The sequence below is a fragment of the Notolepis coatsorum genome (assembly GCF_963971535.1).
Source record: "Notolepis coatsorum genome assembly, chromosome: 17".
Taxonomy (NCBI): domain Eukaryota; kingdom Metazoa; phylum Chordata; class Actinopteri; order Aulopiformes; family Paralepididae; genus Notolepis; species Notolepis coatsorum.
In genome coordinates, this window is record NC_140181.1 from 85,109,449 (window position 1) to 85,128,923 (window position 19,475).

Genomic DNA, 19,475 nt, shown 5'->3' on the forward strand with positions numbered 1-19,475 from the left:
CTGAGACTCACAGCTCCCAAATAATGAGCGGGAACTGGGCTTTACTATTAGATAAGATAAGATATTCCTTTATTGATCCCCTTAATATAAATATTGGCACTAACCAATATTAGAGATCTAAGATGTGATTATGGTTGCCCCTCCAACTGTAACCTTACTCTATTTGTGATGGGAGGCTGGTCTATACAGGAAGTGGAAGATAATAACTGTGTATGATTCATTTCCACTGCCCGAGAGACAGGGCACAGGATGTCATTCTTATTTCTCTATGTTTCATGTATGCACACACACACACACACACACACACACACCCGCACGCACGCACGCGCGCACAGTGCACACATCGAGACACAAACAATAACAATAAATAGCGTGAGCTACTTAGTATGCAACATGAGATCATGTGAGTGCCTTTACTCCAGATGATGAACAGCGGTGATTCAGACATTAAAGAGTAGATAGAAAGTAGAGTAGAAAGAGTTGATAAAAACCATACCTCCTCTCGTATTCTCTTCACCGTCTCTCCTTTCTGGGGAAGGAAAGATGAAGGACAAACATTAAACAGGAGCCAAATGTGCTTTGTCTGAAGGGTCGTCCCGACCTCTGCGTTTCAAACCACATTTAAAGGAACATGCCGGCGTTATGGGAAATGCGCTACTAATAAGAAGATACCGTGTTGGTCTGAACATAAGACAACCCCTCTTTTTCAAGACTCATTTTTGGAAAAATACTTTTTTGAAAAACCAAATCTTGTTTTTATAAAGAAAATCATTTTAGAAATCGATAGTTAGTTCATTAGAGCAATGATGCAACAGCCTGATGCACGTGGAGCCGTTAGCTCCTGCGCAGGTGTGCTCAGCAGAGATTGTTTGAGAGAAGGAAAGGAGACCTTTCAGAGTAGCCACTGACAGGGGGATGAGACTCCATTATCCTACGACCAGCCTCCTGATGGAGCGGCTTCCGGAGGCGGATGAGATCACATTGGCCCGTGATAGACTCCATTTGGTGGAGTGGCCTCAGTAGTCTGTAGTGGAGACTAGTAGTGGTGGAGTGCTTGTCCGATAGAGGTAGATGTCACCATCTGTTCTTGTGAATGTATAATGGCATTTAAAAGTCTAGAGGACCCCCGAAAATCTTACATTCGGCACAATGCAGTAGATACCAATTTCCTCTCTGTGCGTTCAGTAGAAAGCTAGCCTAGCTTAGCACAAATGACTGGAAGTGGATACGGACCACTATCCTATCTTTTTTTTTTATCTACTTTTTCTCCCCATTTTTCTATTTTTCTTCCGTCCCCAATTTCGCATTGTCCAATTCTACCCTCCCCTGTCTCGAACGCTGTTAGGCCATGCCTCCCACAAGCCGGCTGCAATGTGGACGAAGCCTTGCACCACGTGTCCCCTCCGGTACTCGAGGAGGCAGCCGTCGCATCTTTTCACCTGCACAGCGCGATCTCTCAGCAACGAGGGTCTGCGTGGGAGGGACACGCCGCCCTCGTCGTTTCCTGATTCTACTGCGCAGGCGCACCAACCGACCTGTAGGAGTCGCTGTCCACAACGTCCGATCCCCACCCACCAGCTTCCCACCCCCTAATACTGCCAATTGTATTAGTATGAACGACCAGCCAAGCTGGTAGCAACGCCGAGAGCTGGGCTCGAACCCAGCAGACCACTAGCCTATCTTAAAACTAAGCTAGGCTATAGGATCACTAGCCTAGCTTAAAACTAAGCTAGGCTAGTAGTCCGTATCCGCTTCCAGTAATTTGTGCTAAGCTAGGCTAGTATAGTTATAGTACAGTAAACAAATGGGGGGGGGGGTAGTTTATCCAAGGCTATTATTGTGATGCGACTGCATCAAAGACTGGCTCAACATTTTCACACAGTGAGGAAGGTGGGGTGCTGGTTAGTGGCTGGCCCCTCCCATCACTAATGCCCATGGTAGGGCAAACAGTGATTGCTGTAAAAAATGGAAGCCTAATTCTCATGATAAGACCACATTTCCCCTAAACCCTGGCACTGGAGAAGCCTCGCTAACCGAATGAGGAGCTGTTTTTGTTGATGAAGCAGGTTTTGTTTGAAAAGGCTTCCTTTGTGCTGGATCTGACCCGGACACACAATAAATACAACATAGAGGATATCAATGATGCTCTTGTCAATTATCCTACATTCTCATCCGTCTCAATGTCTGCAGGAACACTGTATGTGAATACTGTATACTTCATCAGAGCATATATTTAGCATTTAGCATTTTTAGATTATATATTAGATTAGATTTAGACTATTGGATTATTAGATTATATATTGCATATATTTAGCATTTTAGCATTTCTTTTTTTTTAAGATTATATATTCGATTATATTTAGATTATTCGATTATATATTGTAACTATATTTATTGTAGGGCAAATATAACTGAGAGGGCATACATACCCTCATCTCGCACCTTGTTGCCCATATGCACATGTCCAGAGTTAATTATATTTGACTTTTTATAAAATGTGTACTTCTCCACTGTACTATAATTCTTTGACCTGTACCTGTATGTCTTCTACTACCTGTACATCCCCTCCCCCCTCCCCCATGCTGCTATGATGCCTGCATTTCCCCAAGGGGATCAATAAAGGAATATCTTATCTTATCTTAATCCTGCCAAGGCACGGACAGTGAAATTACGATGACATATTGAGGTCAGAATCTTCCTAGTAGTGACTTGAAGCCACTTCCTCACTCATACATGGCCGTTAAGTAAACAGAACATATAGAACGGCTGAATAACAATGTTATATGACGTACGCCGGTGTTCCATAACAGCAGCAGTTTCAGAAAGTACTTTTAACATGGAGGCCATGTTAGAAAATCTAGTCTATCTAACTGCTACTGCTGATAACCCTAATATCATGCTTGGGTAGGGACACACAGTAAACAGGCCTTCCACTTCAAGTGTTCTTGCATAGCAGTTGTACTACTGTGATAAGCCATTTGCAGAGTGTACAGAGCACCACATTGTTGGGTCTGCATCTAAAATACCACTACACTTTAGGTGATTGTGGGCACGTTGTTGTTGTTGCAGCTGCTCCAGAACGCGCTTAACCGTTTCCATGCTTTGACCGGGCACAGCCATTTTACGTTGTCATAGCGACACCCCGACGCACATTATGCAAACCGACGTATTTCCGTAAAAACCCGGTGACATCGATGAGTCGCCCCCAGTCCTACACAATACCTTTACATTAGCAAACATAAAAGGTTGACAAAGAAGAATTCAGTCGTGTCGACAACAGAATAATCTAGCACAAGAGCTTGGAGCTGCGCGCTAATCTGAGGCATTGTTCAAGACGAGGACACTATCTGCGTGGTACGTCTGCATGTGCAGCCCTGTGTGGAGGCCCCCCCCCTGTGTGAAGCCCCCCCCCCCCCTGTGTGGAGCCCCCCTGTCAGACACAAGAGAACCGAGTCACACCTCTGCCGTGCACCGCATCCTCTCCATCTGTCACTCAGCCCGTGGCTGGCCTCCCCCGTCATAATAATCAGTCCAATTCACACTCTCACACATGGCACTGACAGCCACTTGCTTGGTGTCAAGCGCCGCATCATCTCAGACTCCTCTGAGCAAAACCCCTTGTCATTTACCTTATTATTCTACGGGGTGTAATTTTAGACGGGCTCAAGCACCACAGCCACACGTTCCATTTGTGACTGACGTTTTGGGGCCTCGTATGTGATGGGAGGAGAGTGAGGAGGAGAGGCTGGACTTTTTTGTCAATTCTGTGCTAATTGTATGACAATTCTGTGCTAATTGTATGTCAATTCTGTGCTCATTTCATGCCTATGTCTTTTTATACTGCTGTGAAGCACTTTGAGCTGCAATTCTTGTATGAAAGGTGCTCTACAAATAAAGTATTATGGAGGATGAATTTCACTTTGTTTTTCACTGCCCCTTGTACACCGACTTGAGGAGGGTTTTATTTAAGAAAGTTCCATTTGTAAATCCGGATTTGTTTTGGCAGTCTGAGAGTTGTATGTTGAGTTGTTTTTTTGTGGAGATTTTCGGTTTTGCAGGATTTTTGGAGAAAAACTTGAGACAAAACACATTATATCCTATATAATTGTATATGAATTCCTCTTGTTTCTTTGAAGTACATTGTTTACAGCTTGTTATGTTTTATTTTTTTTTATCTTGGTCTATATACTTATTGTTAAGTATACTATTTACTTATTGTTTATGTGTCTTGTAAGCCCATATGGGCTGCATACATCTGTATGTAAGACACAAAAATAAAAAATATCAATCAATCAATCAATCAATCATTTATTATCTGTCCGATTTTTCCGTCTACTTTTCTGTGTCCATTTCTATCTTTTTCTCTCCTTCCCACTCTTTTGTCATGTTCCCTCCAAAGTGTTGTGTTACGAGGCAAGCCATTGGGAGCCACTGGGAGCCACTGGGAGCCAGGATGACGTAGAGGCAGCCCAGCCTAACAGACAGTGAAAGTGCCCACCAGGGGCCAACAGTATAATGCCTTTGGATCTGGGGTTTCAACAGGAGGCTTGCAGTCAGCGTGCACTAATGTCTCCGTTTGATGGATTACCGTACCACATTAGGGGATGGGGGAAGTCTTAAGAGGGTTGGTTTAAGGCAATTACGGTCGGGGATGGAGATACATAGACGTGCAAATTGTTTGTCAGGAAGGCCTTGTGTTTTGCAAGAAAAGGGACAATAAGGGGGGAAATAATTCCATAAAAAGATTATTATTATGAATCCGAACACAAAATAAATCGTTAAAGCCAAGTTTTAGAACAGAGGATTGATGCCCCTAAATGTGTTTTACACACCTGGAATAACTAGATTTTTTTTTTATAAAAACAACAACAAATGAAATAGGAATTCTCACCTTTCCTATGATGCTACCAACCTCCTAAAATGCAAAGAGATAAAATAATCAAAGACATAGGATTAATTAAACGCAAATAACACTTGAAATTATATCACTAAATCAATCAGTCACAATCAATTCTGTACATTCTGCGATTTAAAACGTAACACCAAAGCATTATAGTAAAAAACATATAGGTCATAGATAGATAGATAGATAGATAGATAGATAGATAGATAGATAGATAGATAGATAGATAGATAGATAGATAGATAGATAGATAGATAGATAGATAGATAGATAGATAGATAGATAGATAGATAGATAGATAGATAGATAAGATAGATATACAGTAGGTACAATAGATAGATAGATTCTTAATGAATCCTGTAGGGTCACAGCAAGATAACAGAACACTACTGTTTATGTATTCACACTTAAACACACTCCATCAGTCCCCCCGCCCTCCTCCCAGGTTATTACCTTTCCGTGCATGAGCAGTCGTAATGTGAGGGTCACTCCCAACCCCCCATCTCCAAAGTCCTGCTCACAATTCATAGTGGTGTGGGAGTGGCTCACAGGGAGACGCATGAACAAGGCTCATCCGCTGGTCACGCTGTCAGACGAAGGCCGATGCTGTCTCTCTCTCTCTCTCTCTCTCTCTCTCTTTCTCTCTCTCTCTGTCTCCCAAATCCGTCAGTGCTCTGCTGGAGAGAATAGAATAATGATTGATCAAACTGTGGAACGACTACTACTACAGCACACACACACACACACACACACACACACACACACACACACACACACACACACACACACACACACACACACACACACACACGTGTTATGCATGCATGTTGGAATGTTAAGGCAGGCACTCTCTCTCTCTTTCTCCAGGTACTACAGTAGTGCACACCTGAGTACACAGTGACGGGTGCATAGGAGACAGTGAGGCTCCACAATAGAAGCCTTGAACAGAATGTCTGTGTGGTTCTCCGTCTTCCAACATGGCTGCCTGTAACATAGTGAGTGAGTCGTGACCATTGTTTTGTACATGGCAATAGCAACCGTTGTTGCTATGTGCAAAACAACGGTTGCTATAGGTTGATGTTGATGTATGATAAATATATCAACAAATACATAATAATTTGGTGCCTTATTACTGGATCTTGTAAACAAGTCACAGTAGAATAGTAACATCAACATAACATCATATCAGCTTTTCCAGAGTTTTACCTGATCTACCATTGCACATAAATTAGCCATTTCTTTTTGAAAATGGTTACCAATGGTTACAGACAGCCATACCAGAATATCCTGTGTAAGGCCTCTATTAAAAGCTCTCACACTCTTCTTCTTCTTGCTGGAAAACATTCATTTATTCATCCATGAAGGTCCTGATGAAGACCTTGGGAACCGAGACATTGTTGTGTGTGTGTGTGTGTGTGTGTGTGTGTGTGTGTGTGTGTGTGTGTGTGTGTGTGTGTGTGTGTGTGTGTGTGTGTGTGTGTGTGTGTGTGTGTGTGTGTGTGTGTGTGTGTGAGGCAGCACTTCCTTTCATATCTCGTCTTCATTCATTCGAATATTTTAGGGCAGCAGGAGGTTAACTCCACTATCACAACTCAATCTCACCAAACCCCTTGAGAATAAAAAGCATGAATTCAATGTCATTGTTCATTCAACACAATACTGTGGGTAGCTGAGGAGTGAGTGAGTGGGTGAATGTGAGGCATAGGTTGTAGTACTAATCAGTAGTAGTATTAGTAGTACTAATCAGTACTAATTAGGGCTGACCCGTATTAGTCTAATCGTCGAAAGGAGCTGTAGTCGACTAGCCAACCTCTTAGTCGAATACAAAATATATATATTATAATTTTTTGTATCATTCTTTCCAAAAGAAAAGAGGCCTAGAAGCGTGGCTAACGCTAATGGCATGCATACCAGAGGCTAACTGCCTACGAAAACAGGCACAGAGGCACTGAAAGAGGATTTCACCCATCTAATGAACACACTAGACTAGACAAATATCAAGATGTATCCATCAGTGGACCAATTGCATGCTTTTTCAGAACAAGAAGCCTTCAGTCGACTCCTTCAGACATTAAGCACCCCCCACAGCTCAAATGGAATGATACAAAATTAAATTAAAAAAATTTAAAAAATTTAAAATATTATATATATTTTTTTGTCGACCAATAGTCGACTAACGGCAAATTTTGGCCAATCATAGTCGACCATCCAAATCCTTAGTCAGGGACAGCCCTAGTACTAATCAGTAGTACTAATTTGTATATTTTGTACCCAGTTTAATCACCTTACATTGTATATTGCTGTTGCACTTTACTGTTAAATTTGCACCCTGCACACTTCTTTTTGTTGTACTGTAGGCCTGTTGTGCTGTATGATGACAATACATTTTAATCTAATCTAATCTAATAAATTGTAAATAACTTTGGATAAAAGCGCTATATAAATGCAGTTCATTTACCATTTATTCAATCAGTAACATTGTGATTCCATTGTGATATCATCATCACTTATAAAACTCATTGTGGAATGTGGATTCAATGATTTATTCACTAAATTAAAATAATTCCAATACATTATTTCAATGGCCAAGTAAAGGCCAATCAAAATGACTGGACATGAGCTATACTCTCTTCCAAAGCCACACACCAGAGAAGTAAAAGTCAATCTTATACATACAACCATATAATTAGATTTTAGTGTGCATACAGTATTTCAAAGCTGCCCACACAGCCTGTAGTATCTTCTTGTGAACATAATGTTGCTTTTCACTGTCCTCAAATTGCACCTCAGTTTCATAATGGAAGTCATATTATATGCTCATTGCTCATAAAGGGGAACTACACCCAATTTCAGAATGAATATGTGCTATGCCTGTACAGTCTAAGATATTACTAGTGAACATGAACAACTCTCTTCCAAATCCAAAAGAACTACAGTGGTAAAACACATCAGGTATAAAGTCTGGAGCTGTTCTATTTACATTGTGGCCTGGAGGTTAGAGAGGCAGGCTGGTGACCAGGAGGTTGAGAGGCGGACGTGACAGGATGTCCCCTCCTTCCTAACCAGCCCAACACTGAAGTGACAGGACGTCCCCTCCTTCCTCACCAGCCAAACACTGAAGTGACACAGTGTCCCCTCCTTCCTCACCAGCCCAACACTGAAGTGACAGGACGTCCCCTCCTTCCTCACCAGCCAAACACTGAAGTGACACAGTGTCCCCTCCTTCCTCACCAGCCCAACACTGAAGTGACAGTATGGCCCCTCCTTCCTACCCAGCCCAACACTGAAGTGACAGGACGTCCCCTCCTTCCTCACCAGCCCAACACTGAAGTGACACAGTGTCCCCTCCTTCCTCACCAGCCCAACACTGAAGTGACAGGACGTCCCCTCCTTCCTCACCAGCCCAACACTGAAGTGACACAGTGTCCCCTCCTTCCTCACCAGCCCAACACTGAAGTGACAGGACGTCCCCTCCTTCCTAACCAGCCCAACACTGAAGTGACAGGACGTCCCCTCCTTAATAATTGGTGTCTGTCCACGTGTCCTGGAAGTTCTCAATGTCCCAGACGAATGGGAGACATTCCGGTCAAATATGATCCGTCTTTATTGAGCTTAAAAACATTTGACAGTTTTTGTTCTGATCTAGTCAGCATATACCATAAAATAAATTGGGTCGCACCTAAATCGGCAGGGTCGGTCGGCAACCGGAAACAAACCTAAAGCTGGTCCTAAAGCTATTTTCCTAAATATTCACGTTACTACTACAAGGTAAGAAAACTGTATTTTCCCAGTCTCCAAAATCACATGAAAATTCCTCCTCACCTGAAAGCCGTAAATCAACTTGCCGACTCTTTCCACAGCAAAACGGTAGGCAAGGCACCCTGGGCTAGAAATGCAGGCTTAAATCTATGTTGTTTAGTCTATCTGTTAAGTACTGCTCAGCACTGTTTCAAGATGCACACTGACCTCTTGCTGAATATACACAAATGTTCTAGAATGTTCAGTTATGACATCATACTGTGACATCACAACTGTTCTAGAATGTTTGGTTATGACATCATACTGTGACATCACAAATGTTCTAGAATGTTCTATTATGACAAATAAGACGGTTCAATGACTTTATCTAAATCCAATCAATATTCCTAATGCCGTTTCAATGTAAGGTTATAAAAATAAACATACACACATTCATATAATACAATAACCTAAATATATAGCTTTGGCTCCTACAGTGGTAGACAGACCAAGAATAGGGTCTAAGGTTCAAAATAGCAAAGTCATCCTTTAAGAGAGAGAAATTAGCTGTCCAGTTCAGCGCCACAGACAGCGCTGAGCTACAGCTCCACTGTGAACAGATAGAGAGAGACCCCTCTCTCTCTGCTGGCACACTGGGGATCAAGCAGACTACCTTGGCCAGTTTGGCCCACTCTCAAATTATTTTCACCAGACATTATAAATGACTAAGATAGAATATTTATTGTAACGTATAATATAACCGACAGGCATACAGACCCTCCTCTGTACCTTTGTTTACACTGTTTATCTTTATATTCAGAGTTAATTATATTGTTTACACTGTTTATTTGTTCTCATATTTTTATGATTCAAATTCTATTGCCTAGGCTATAATGTAGTATGTCTTTCTACGATTACCCTGCCCATACCTGTACCTCCCCTCCCCCCTCCCCATGCTGCTATGACTCCCAAATTTCCCCAAGGGGATTGATAAAAGAAATATCTTATCGTATCTTACCTTAAATATGTCAGACTTCAACAGATTTTCCCGGTAAGAAAATGGTAATTACCGGATAATGGAAACCCTGTAGTGGAGGCACTTAGTAATTAAATGGTAAGCAAAAAATGTAAACAAAGTGCAATACCAAGCAGGGCGCTTTTGCCTAGAGAGGTGGCTCTTTCACTGCATTACAGATTCTACCTTTAAGTCCATTTCTACTGATGCTTGTTCATAATGAAGTGGGCCGAGGTGATAATGAAGACCCCTGTGCAGCAGGATATTGACACAAACTGCTGGGTCTGTCAGCCATGTTCCACCGGCTCCCTGTAGCTTCAGGGGAAATGGGGTCCTGATAAGCAGCGGGAGGCGTCATGACTTACACTCTGACTGGAGTGTTCATTAACTGACATCCAGCTCCTCTCATTGTGAGCCAAGTATAAAGAAGACCTGCGTGCGTGCGCACACAACACAACACACACACACACAACACACACACACACACACCCACACCCACACACACACACAACACAACACACACACACACACACACACACACACACACACACACACACACACCCACACACCCACCCACACACCCACACACACACACACACACACACACACACACACACACACACACACACACACACACACACACACACACACACACACACACACACACAATTACAAATTACATCCTCCCAGAGTCTGGACATGTAGGATATGCGGAAGATTTTGTAGTTCATCCCAGGAACGATTTTTTTTTAAATAGTTTTCATGAAATTGCAAAAAACTTTTGGATTTTCGTTTTATGGTTTTTTCCACTCTATCATAATCAGTCAGGGAGAAGCGCTGGTCTCGGAAGACAGAAGAGACAGAAAATCTCCAGCAAATGAGAAGCATCTGTGCCGATCCCAAAATGACAGTGCGCTATACTGGGTATGTTCATGTCAGTCCCTGTGACATGGGATGATTAATGCCTGAGTCACCTGGGGTGCTTCGCAGTCTCACACACAGTGTATAATTAGCTTATGGAAATATTTACGTTTTCCTCTTGATCTACGCTTCCTCACGGTTGTCGGTTCGAACAGGGGAAGTACAGGATAAATATAGATGCAGCATGATACGCACTCACACACACACACATTATTATGGAAGTAAATGAGGACTGCGATTTGACAGTTCTCAAATGCCCTGCGACATATAGGCTACTCAACACACTGTCGAAATATTTGAATAATAATTGAATATATATTTCTTTCTCTTCCGTGGTGTTTTTTAGAAACCCGGGGATACTCTACAGCAGACTGACTCTGTAAACAGCGATGGTGGCAGATTGTGAGCGGCTCTCGCATCCTCTCCTGTTTGACAGGTCAGGGCCACTCGTTTTAAATATGAACGGTGTTTGTGGGCCGAGTCCATTCCGCCCAGCAGTATCACAGTACGGCAGCGTCACAGGACTGAGCACAGAGTGCCTCTCTGTGACAGCAGGTGCCATCGTTGTCTTTGGTGGGTATATTTGATGGGCCGTGTGAGGAGGAGGAGATGATGTTTAATCATCGGGAGTGTTGGTCGGAGGCTCTAGCTCGGAGGCTTGCTCTAACTCTCCAGGTTGCTTTCGGCTGCTGCTGCTGCTGCTGTTCTGCTAGTTTATTTAATGTTTGGTTAATTTGTGCTCTAGATGCACGCAAAGACCTGTTCTATTGAACACACAACCTCCTCCTCTCTGGACACCGCAGAGCTTGACCGCACGGCTGCGCACATTTTGGTCTCCTATTCGTGGACGTGCCTGGTGCCCGGCCTTGTCAACATGGGCTGCTGAGCAGAACAGAGCGTCACTGGACTGGAACCAGCCTCATCCGGTTCAAAGACTGTAACCAACGTCACAGGATTTGTCTTCGTCGTTTGTCATCAATTAAACACTTGTCTCATAATAATAATATATATGTAAAAACAATGTTTACAAAGTGCTTTACACAAAAAGATGTAAGAACAAAAACAGATAACCTTAACCATAAGCAGCAGTAAAACTATGTGTTTTAAGTTTATTTGTAAAACTACTAACAGTGGTGGTGGCCCTAAGGCTTTCATGGAGTTCCAGAGTTTGGGGCCATATGAACAATAATGTTTCCTTAAAAGATTGAACAAGGCCCAGGGATTGAGTTGATAATAAACAAGACCGCCACATTTCCCCCCTTGTTACAAGAAGCCCAATTGAAAGGTTCTACATCCAGAACCCATGCGTGGTTCCCGTGAGCTAACTTCATTATGCTATATTATAGGCACTGTAGGCCATGGCTAAAGAATGTTAGCACTTTATTGCATTAGGAGTTAATGGTCGGGAGGGATCATTATGTGCTGGTCTGTGGGCTGATAACAAGGCATGTGCTCTGTGTCGAGAGGGCGGTGTGCCTCTGAACCCGTCATTCTCAGAATCCCAAGCAGCAGCCGAGTGAACAGACCCCCTCTGTTCTAAATTAGAACTGGGAGCTCAGGACATGGGGAATTAGCGAGGTAGCAGACTACAGCGCCCGCCAGGCCCGAGACGAAGAGCTCCCAGTGGCACCAGGAGAGAGAGAGAGAGAGAGAGAGAGAGAGGCAAGAGTTGACATGTCTACTGTCCTTCCCCTCTCTCTTGTCTGTCCATCTAACCCTGGTGTTAACAGTCGCGCTCTGTCTCACACTGGCCGTGTCAAAGCTTCAGCTATGATCCGCTGCTTGTATTCACTTCTATGTACTACACTGAAAGAGGTTTTGAGAAACCGAATGTCGAACAAGAAATAATAATATATATATATATATAAAAAAGAATAAGTACCCACAAGGTCTACACTCATAGAATCATAAAACACAAATTTGAAGCTGAGAAGAAGCCAGAGGTGTCATCAGTGACTCATCATGACGTCATGGATAAAACAGGGTTCCCACGCTTGCCTTGAAATTTTTTTCCATACTACCTCCTGATTTTCCAGGTACCATATTAAGTGATGATCTATAGGCCCCTGAAGTTTTCCGCCCTCATCCGCGCCCCCCTCCCCTCACACACACAACCCCCTAGGACACCGGACTACTTACTTGATTTAAAAGATGTGCCAGTCAAGTCTACATTGTAAATGCTTAGAGATTTTTGATAAGTCTTATTGATAATATCAATGCATGAAATAATGCAACAAGCTGTAGATGAACAACAATTTATTGAACTGGAACACATGAGCACTGGGATTGATATATGTTCTCTCTTCCACTCCTCTCCTATCTCATCCTGTCCTCTTCTCTCCACACCTCCCCTCGTGTCCGCTCCTGTCTTCTCTTCCTACTCTTCTCAACTCTTCTCCACTGTTCTCCCTTTTCCTCTGTCATCCTCCTCTTCCTGGCTAACTGGCTCGTTATGAGAGCTAACGTTGGCTAGCTACTGTACCCGGCGCTGGCTAACTCGCTATCGTTATGAGAGCTAACGTTGGTAGCTACTGTACCTGGCGCTGGCTAACTGGCTAGTTATGAGAGCTAACGTTGGCTAGCTACTGTACCTGGCGCTGGCTAACTGGCTCGTTATGAGAGCTAACGTTGGCTAGCTACTGTACCTGGCGCTGGCTAACTGGCTCGTTATGAGAGCTAACGTTGGCTAGCTACTGTACCTGGCGCTGGCTAACTGGCTCGTTATGAGAGCTAACGTTGGCTAGCTAGTTAGCAAGATTGCACTGCTTACTAACTAACGTTGATAAACCCAGGTTTACCACACAGTTAAAACACAGCTACTTACATTTGAGGATAAACTTGCATAAGAAGTTTCACTCAAGTTTCACTGTAGATGCCAAGGCTCCCTTGGCTCACCAAGTTGCCTGCATCAAATTCCAACATCCAATATACCATATAGGATGCCAAGAGCATGCTCTACAACATGGGATCATCCATCCAACAGTAAAAGCTGTTCAAATGTAAAGGGTTTTTATAAACTCATGTTAATTCTGTGCTCAATAGTTAAATTTTATTACACATCATCCAATACAATTTTCCAGGACAACTGTTTGTATTTCCATGTAATTGGTCACTTTTGCTCAGTTTCCATGCCTTTCCATACCTGGAAAATGAAAAAATGAATCCCATGTTTTCAATGTTTTCCAGGTACCGTGGGAACCCTGTAAAAGCAGCCAGTGTAAGTAAGTCCCTCAATGTGTTTTCAGTAGCATCCAGGAAACACGGTCTCATCAGAACATTTTAATAAAGTACTAATCTCGACCACAGGGGGAAAAAAGAAAAACGACATACGTAGAAAATATAGTATTTATGTATTGTATGTCATATATTTCGTATTGGCAAAAGTCCCAAACAGCGCGACCAGGAATTGAGTTGAACAGTGCTTGTGGTTCAGTTCACTCACCACTAAAACAAGCCACCCACCCTGATACAAACACAGCAATACTATGATAATGGTTCATTCACAATACTAAGCGAGATCGGGGCTGCTAACCATAACCTTAACCATAACCATAACAAACCTTAACCACACTGTTACCTCGACTCCCGATCATGATGTTTTGCACTGTTTTTTTTTATTTATTTTTTACCTTTGCAGATATACTATGTAAATATATTACGTATGGCTATAATATAACATAACGTACATTATGTACCTTTTCCTGTGTTGATAAATACTTTATTTACATGTTTAAGTGAGATAGGGCTGGTCCAGGAGATGGGTGGTAGATGACCGGACACCTGAAGGATGCCGCTAGAACAACCAGCAAACAGAGGGCTGCTCTGGGCTCTGGCTTAGGGGAGCCAGGTGTAAGGAATGAGAACAGATGAGCTTCCTCACCATGGCGACAGAAAGAAACAGGGTTCCCTCTCTGCATACAGTACATGGGTGGGCCGGGGGGGTGTATAGGGTGTCCACTCGACAAACACAGCGAGGGGAAAGCGGATAGGGTGTCCCCCGCTTGGACGTGTCGAGAGGGGTAGGGAAGAGGGTGTCAGGGTGTGTACACACGCGCTGTAAGGGCAAGGGGTAACAGAGACCATTTATACAGTAGACACACACCACACACACACACACACACACACACTACACAGACAGACACACAGACAGACAGACAGGCTGGTGTGCAAAATTATAAAAAATACAGCAACAAAAGGAATGAACAACACCAGACACAGCTGCTATGTGAGTAGACACAAACGCATGCATGCACGCACACACACACACACACACTACTCACACACACACACACACACCAAGTAAACAAATCATCGTCAGCTCTCAGATTGGTAGTCAGAAGCCCGCACCGTTAGCGTTACTGCGTTAGCATCTAGCCTTGGCAGACTATTTGATTCGTTAAGGGCTCGAAATTGCATGAGTTTTGGTCATATGCTCCCGAAATGCTCCCGTTGTTTGGCTACTTCTATGTGCAGTGAAAACGACTCGAATGCTTTATAACCTAGTCATTGATTTAGTTCAGGGTAATCTAAGATTAGCCGCAGAGCTAACGCTAGTTAGCGTGAGCTAACGCTATCTAATCAAGCTCAGTATCTCACAGAGAGAGATACACAGCTGACAGCGGATAGTACAGGACGATACAAATACAATAAAAAGGCGGGTGGGGGCTGTTGTGTAAACCTTGTACTCTTTAGTTCACATATAATAAGAGACAGAGTATTTGCTTGCTCCACCAGCGCACCACTCCACAACAACACACATCAACTCTCGTCACAACGCTTTACGGTATTTTCACAGCACTGTCGCAACATTACCGTAAAACGTGAACACCGTTGTGACCCACTCGCTCCACTAGACTGGTCTCGCCCTCTGCTGGCGCGTGTGTGCACTATACACAGTGTGTGCACTACACTCAAAACTCAGTTTCACTGTAATAGAAGCTGAAGCGCATCTGTGATTTTGACGGTGACGACGGTATTGATTTTCAATACCGTCGGTATTTCTAAATACCCCGGTATATTGCAATACCGTCATACCGCCCAAGCCTACCTTTTTTTCTTTACTTTTTTTTCTGTACCCTCTCTGAAGTCTAAACTTCACAACACACAATCTAAAACCCCTTACCTCCCTCTCCCAAACCGATCTTGTATCTCAATGAGACGTCCTGGTTAAATTAAATTAAAAGTTAAATTAAAAAATTGTGATTTTTTATTTATTTTTGGCGACTTGATAATTGCATCATTCCAAATCGCGATTTCGATTTAAAACCGATTAATCGTGCAGCCCTAATATACACATACACACATACACACACACATACACACATACATTACACACACACACACACACAATTTGTGTACACGATTTTTATGCCTCTTAGCGGTATGCCACTCCCATTGCCACTCCCCCTTTTCTCCAATTGGTATAACACACACACACACACACACACACAACATCCATGCCCAATCTCAGCCTCCTAGGGTGAAACCTGTGGCCACTAGAGGGTGGGAAATGTTTGTGGACCGACAGACCGACAGCTGCTGGTTGCAGCTAATAAACACACTGACATATTGAAGAAGGTGGGATGACAGATTGAGTGCATTGTCTACAGAGATAAAAGTCACTGTGACCTGAGACTGTGACTGTGACATTGTGGACGTCCAACTGGCGCCTTGCTTGGCACGGTGCATTAATGTAGGAACAACCCAGCCAGGCATCAACCCATCTTTACCTCAAGGAAAGGAGCGCACAGTGGGTGACAGAGAGGATACAAATGGTAAATGGTGCATTTATATAACAGCTTTTATCCAAAGTGCTTTACAATTTTGTTCCTCAAATTCACCCATTCACTCACACATTCAGGCGACCATGCAAGGTGCCAACCTGCTCATCGTGAGCAATTAGGGGTTAAGTGTCTTGCTCAAAGACACTTCGACACACTGCACGGGAGGACCGGGAATCGAACCGGGAACCTTTCGACTACCAGACAACCACTCTACCTCCTGAGCCACTGTCACCCCATGAAAGTGGCTCGTGAGCTCCCCTGAGGTCAGAGGGGTCGGCTAGTGGGATGTTAGGCTCTATTTAGTTGTAATGGCACAGTCCACTCTAATGAGGTCTTCAGGGAACACACACGTCACACACACACACTCACTTTCACACACGCAACAATACACACATAAACACACCCGTGCCGGCACACACACGTACACCAGTTGTCACCGACTTCAACGTGCACGCTTCTTGCCTTTCAGAGGTTCTGACAGCGTGTTTGATCCCAAACCCGACGAGAGAGGAGGAAGTGTCTAATATTGCAGAGTGGGAAGAGAGCCGAAAGGCTAGAGGTGCTGAGCTATTTCTGAACAAAGAAGATGTGGAAACAAAAAGTACAAATGTATAAATAAACATAAACGACGACTAGAGCCTCATAATGTCATTTCTCATTAGCGCCGAGTTCCCTCAATGAAGTGATTCTGCTGAGAAGAACCCAATTTACAGAGAGGGTCCTGATGATAAGACTAGCTTAAACCACATTGTAGCCACAAGCCATTTGCACTCTTGGGTTTCATAAGGAATATTAACTCAACTCTACCCCCGTCTGAACAGTGCCATGCTGGGATTTTAACATAGCAGAGAGAATACCTGAGTAACCAGCTGGAAAAGGTAAAATTATGTGCAAATGAAGCCTGGCTTTTCAGGCTTTTGAGATCCCACACAACATACCTACAGTATTAGTAGGAGCTAGGGCTGTCACATTATTTTCGTAAATTTCGTATAACATAAAAATTAAAAACACAAGATTCGAACTTGAAGGAAGAAATTCGAATTTGAAAAAAGAAAATAAAAAGAAAAGTATAATAATAATAATAATAATAATAATAATAATAATAATAATAATAATAATAATAATAATAATAATAATAATAATAATAATAATAATAATAATAATAATAATAATAATAATAATATTATTATTTAAAGGGGACATGCATTGCATTCCTGCGCGGTCCAGGTTGAGTGTAAATGAGTGTGTGCCACTGCTGCTTCCCCGCGAGGTCCAGGTTGTGTGTAAATGAGTGTGTGCCACTGCTTCCAACCGCACGCGGTTTGTTTCCCCGACAGAAGCTCCTGTCTCTCTCTCCCTATCTCTCTCTCTCTCCCTTTCTCTCTCTCCCCCTCTATCTCTCTCTCCCTCTCTCTCGCTCGCTCGTTCTCTCTCTGCCTCGCTCTGTTTGAGGAAGTGAAGATATTTCCACTCGCTCTGCTGTCACTGTCAACCATAGAGGGGGCGTTAGTTATGCAAATCAGTACCCTATTCACGTCAGCATTACCGTCAAATCAGAACGACTTAGTTGAGACTAGACTGATGAGTCAATATGGTAATTAGAGACACAGACCCATTGATACTAACCCCTATTGCTATAAAACAATGCTAAATACTGGAAAAATCCATTTATAATGCATGTCCCCTTTAAAAAAAACAGTCAGGTCATATAGGTGAGACTGTGCTGAAAAGAATGATACCAAACATACCACGGTAAAAAAAAATGCCAAAACTAGCTTAGACTTTTTTTTAGGTCTAGGTTATTTCAATTTTTTTTTTACACTGAAATTAGAATTAGAATTAGAAGTTGTCTACAATTCTGCAACAAATTTCGAATTTGACTCACGCTACAAGTTAAACACGGTGGCAAAGCATTTTCACTCAAGTACAATTTGAGGTGCTTGTACTTTACTTGAGTATTTTCATTCTAGGGCACTTTGTACTTTTACTCCACTACATTCATCTGAACCCATCTGTTACTTAGTTACTTTGAGAAAAAAGATTTTGCATAGAAAACTCTTCACCTGACAGCGAGGACGAGGAGTTTCACTGGGAGAACGTAACACGGAGTTCATGCTATTTCCCCCAGTTCCTTTCCTGCTGAACAGGTGCCCCAACTGACCAGTAGGAGTCGCTACCAGGACTCGAGTCGTACCCCACCGGCTTCCCACCCACGAACACTGACCTCTACACTATCCAGCCAACCCAGTGGTTAGACCTCTACACTACCCAGCCATCCCAGTGGTTAAAACTCTACACTACCCAGCCAACCCAGTGCTTAGACATCTACACTACCCAGCCAACCCAGTGCTTAGACATCTACACTACCCAGCCAACCCAGTGCTTAGACCTATACACTACCCAGTCCCAGCCAACCCAGTGCTTAGACCTCTACACTACCCAACCAACCCAGTGCTTAGACCTATACACTACCCAGCCAACCCAGTGCTTAGACCTCTACACTACCCAGCCAACCCAGTGCTTAGACCTCTACACTACCCAGCCGGCCCAGTGCTTAGACCTCTACACTACCCAGCCGACCCAGTGGTTAGACCTCTACACTACCCAGCCAACCCAGTGCTTAGACCTCTACACTACCCAGCCGACCCAGTGCTTAGACCTCTACACTACCCAGCCGACCCAGTGGTTAGACCTCTACACTACCCAGCCGACCCAGTGGAAGACCTCTACACTACCCAGCCAACCCAGTGCTCTTAGACCCTACACTTACCCTACACTCCCCCTGAGTGGAGGACTTTACTTTTTCCAGGGTACTATTTCATCTGAGTATTTCTACTTTTACTTAAATTAAGGAACTGTGTACTTCTTCCACCTCTATATCAACTCTATAAGTAACTCCAGTATATAGCTGCTCTGACTTATAAATGTAGAGGCATTAAAGACATTCAACGCCACTCCAGGATGATAATATTCCTTGAACATGACTGTGCTTCCCCCACAATCTCTCCACTGAGATGAGAGAGACAGGAGACAGAATGAGAGAGAGAGAGCCGGGGGGTTGGCTGTGAAACCGGAGAGGTTTGAGATGAAGGGGCAGTGTTTTATCTCTCAGTGT

General features: G+C 43.3%; 1 protein-coding gene across 1 annotated transcript in view; it reads right to left on the reverse strand.

The window, feature by feature from the left end:
* Positions 1-19,475, reverse strand: part of LOC311243574 (poly(rC)-binding protein 4-like) — a 56,063-nt gene that overhangs the window by 29,823 nt on the left and 6,765 nt on the right. Inside the window, exons 2-4 of the mRNA XM_084332842.1 lie at positions 5,357-5,577; positions 4,892-4,915; positions 497-529 (exon numbers count right to left, since the gene is read on the reverse strand). Coding sequence (XP_084188968.1) covers positions 497-529; positions 4,892-4,915; positions 5,357-5,464 — 165 coding nt within the window. The 5' untranslated portion in view covers positions 5,465-5,577. The remainder of the gene's footprint in view (positions 1-496; positions 530-4,891; positions 4,916-5,356; positions 5,578-19,475) is intronic.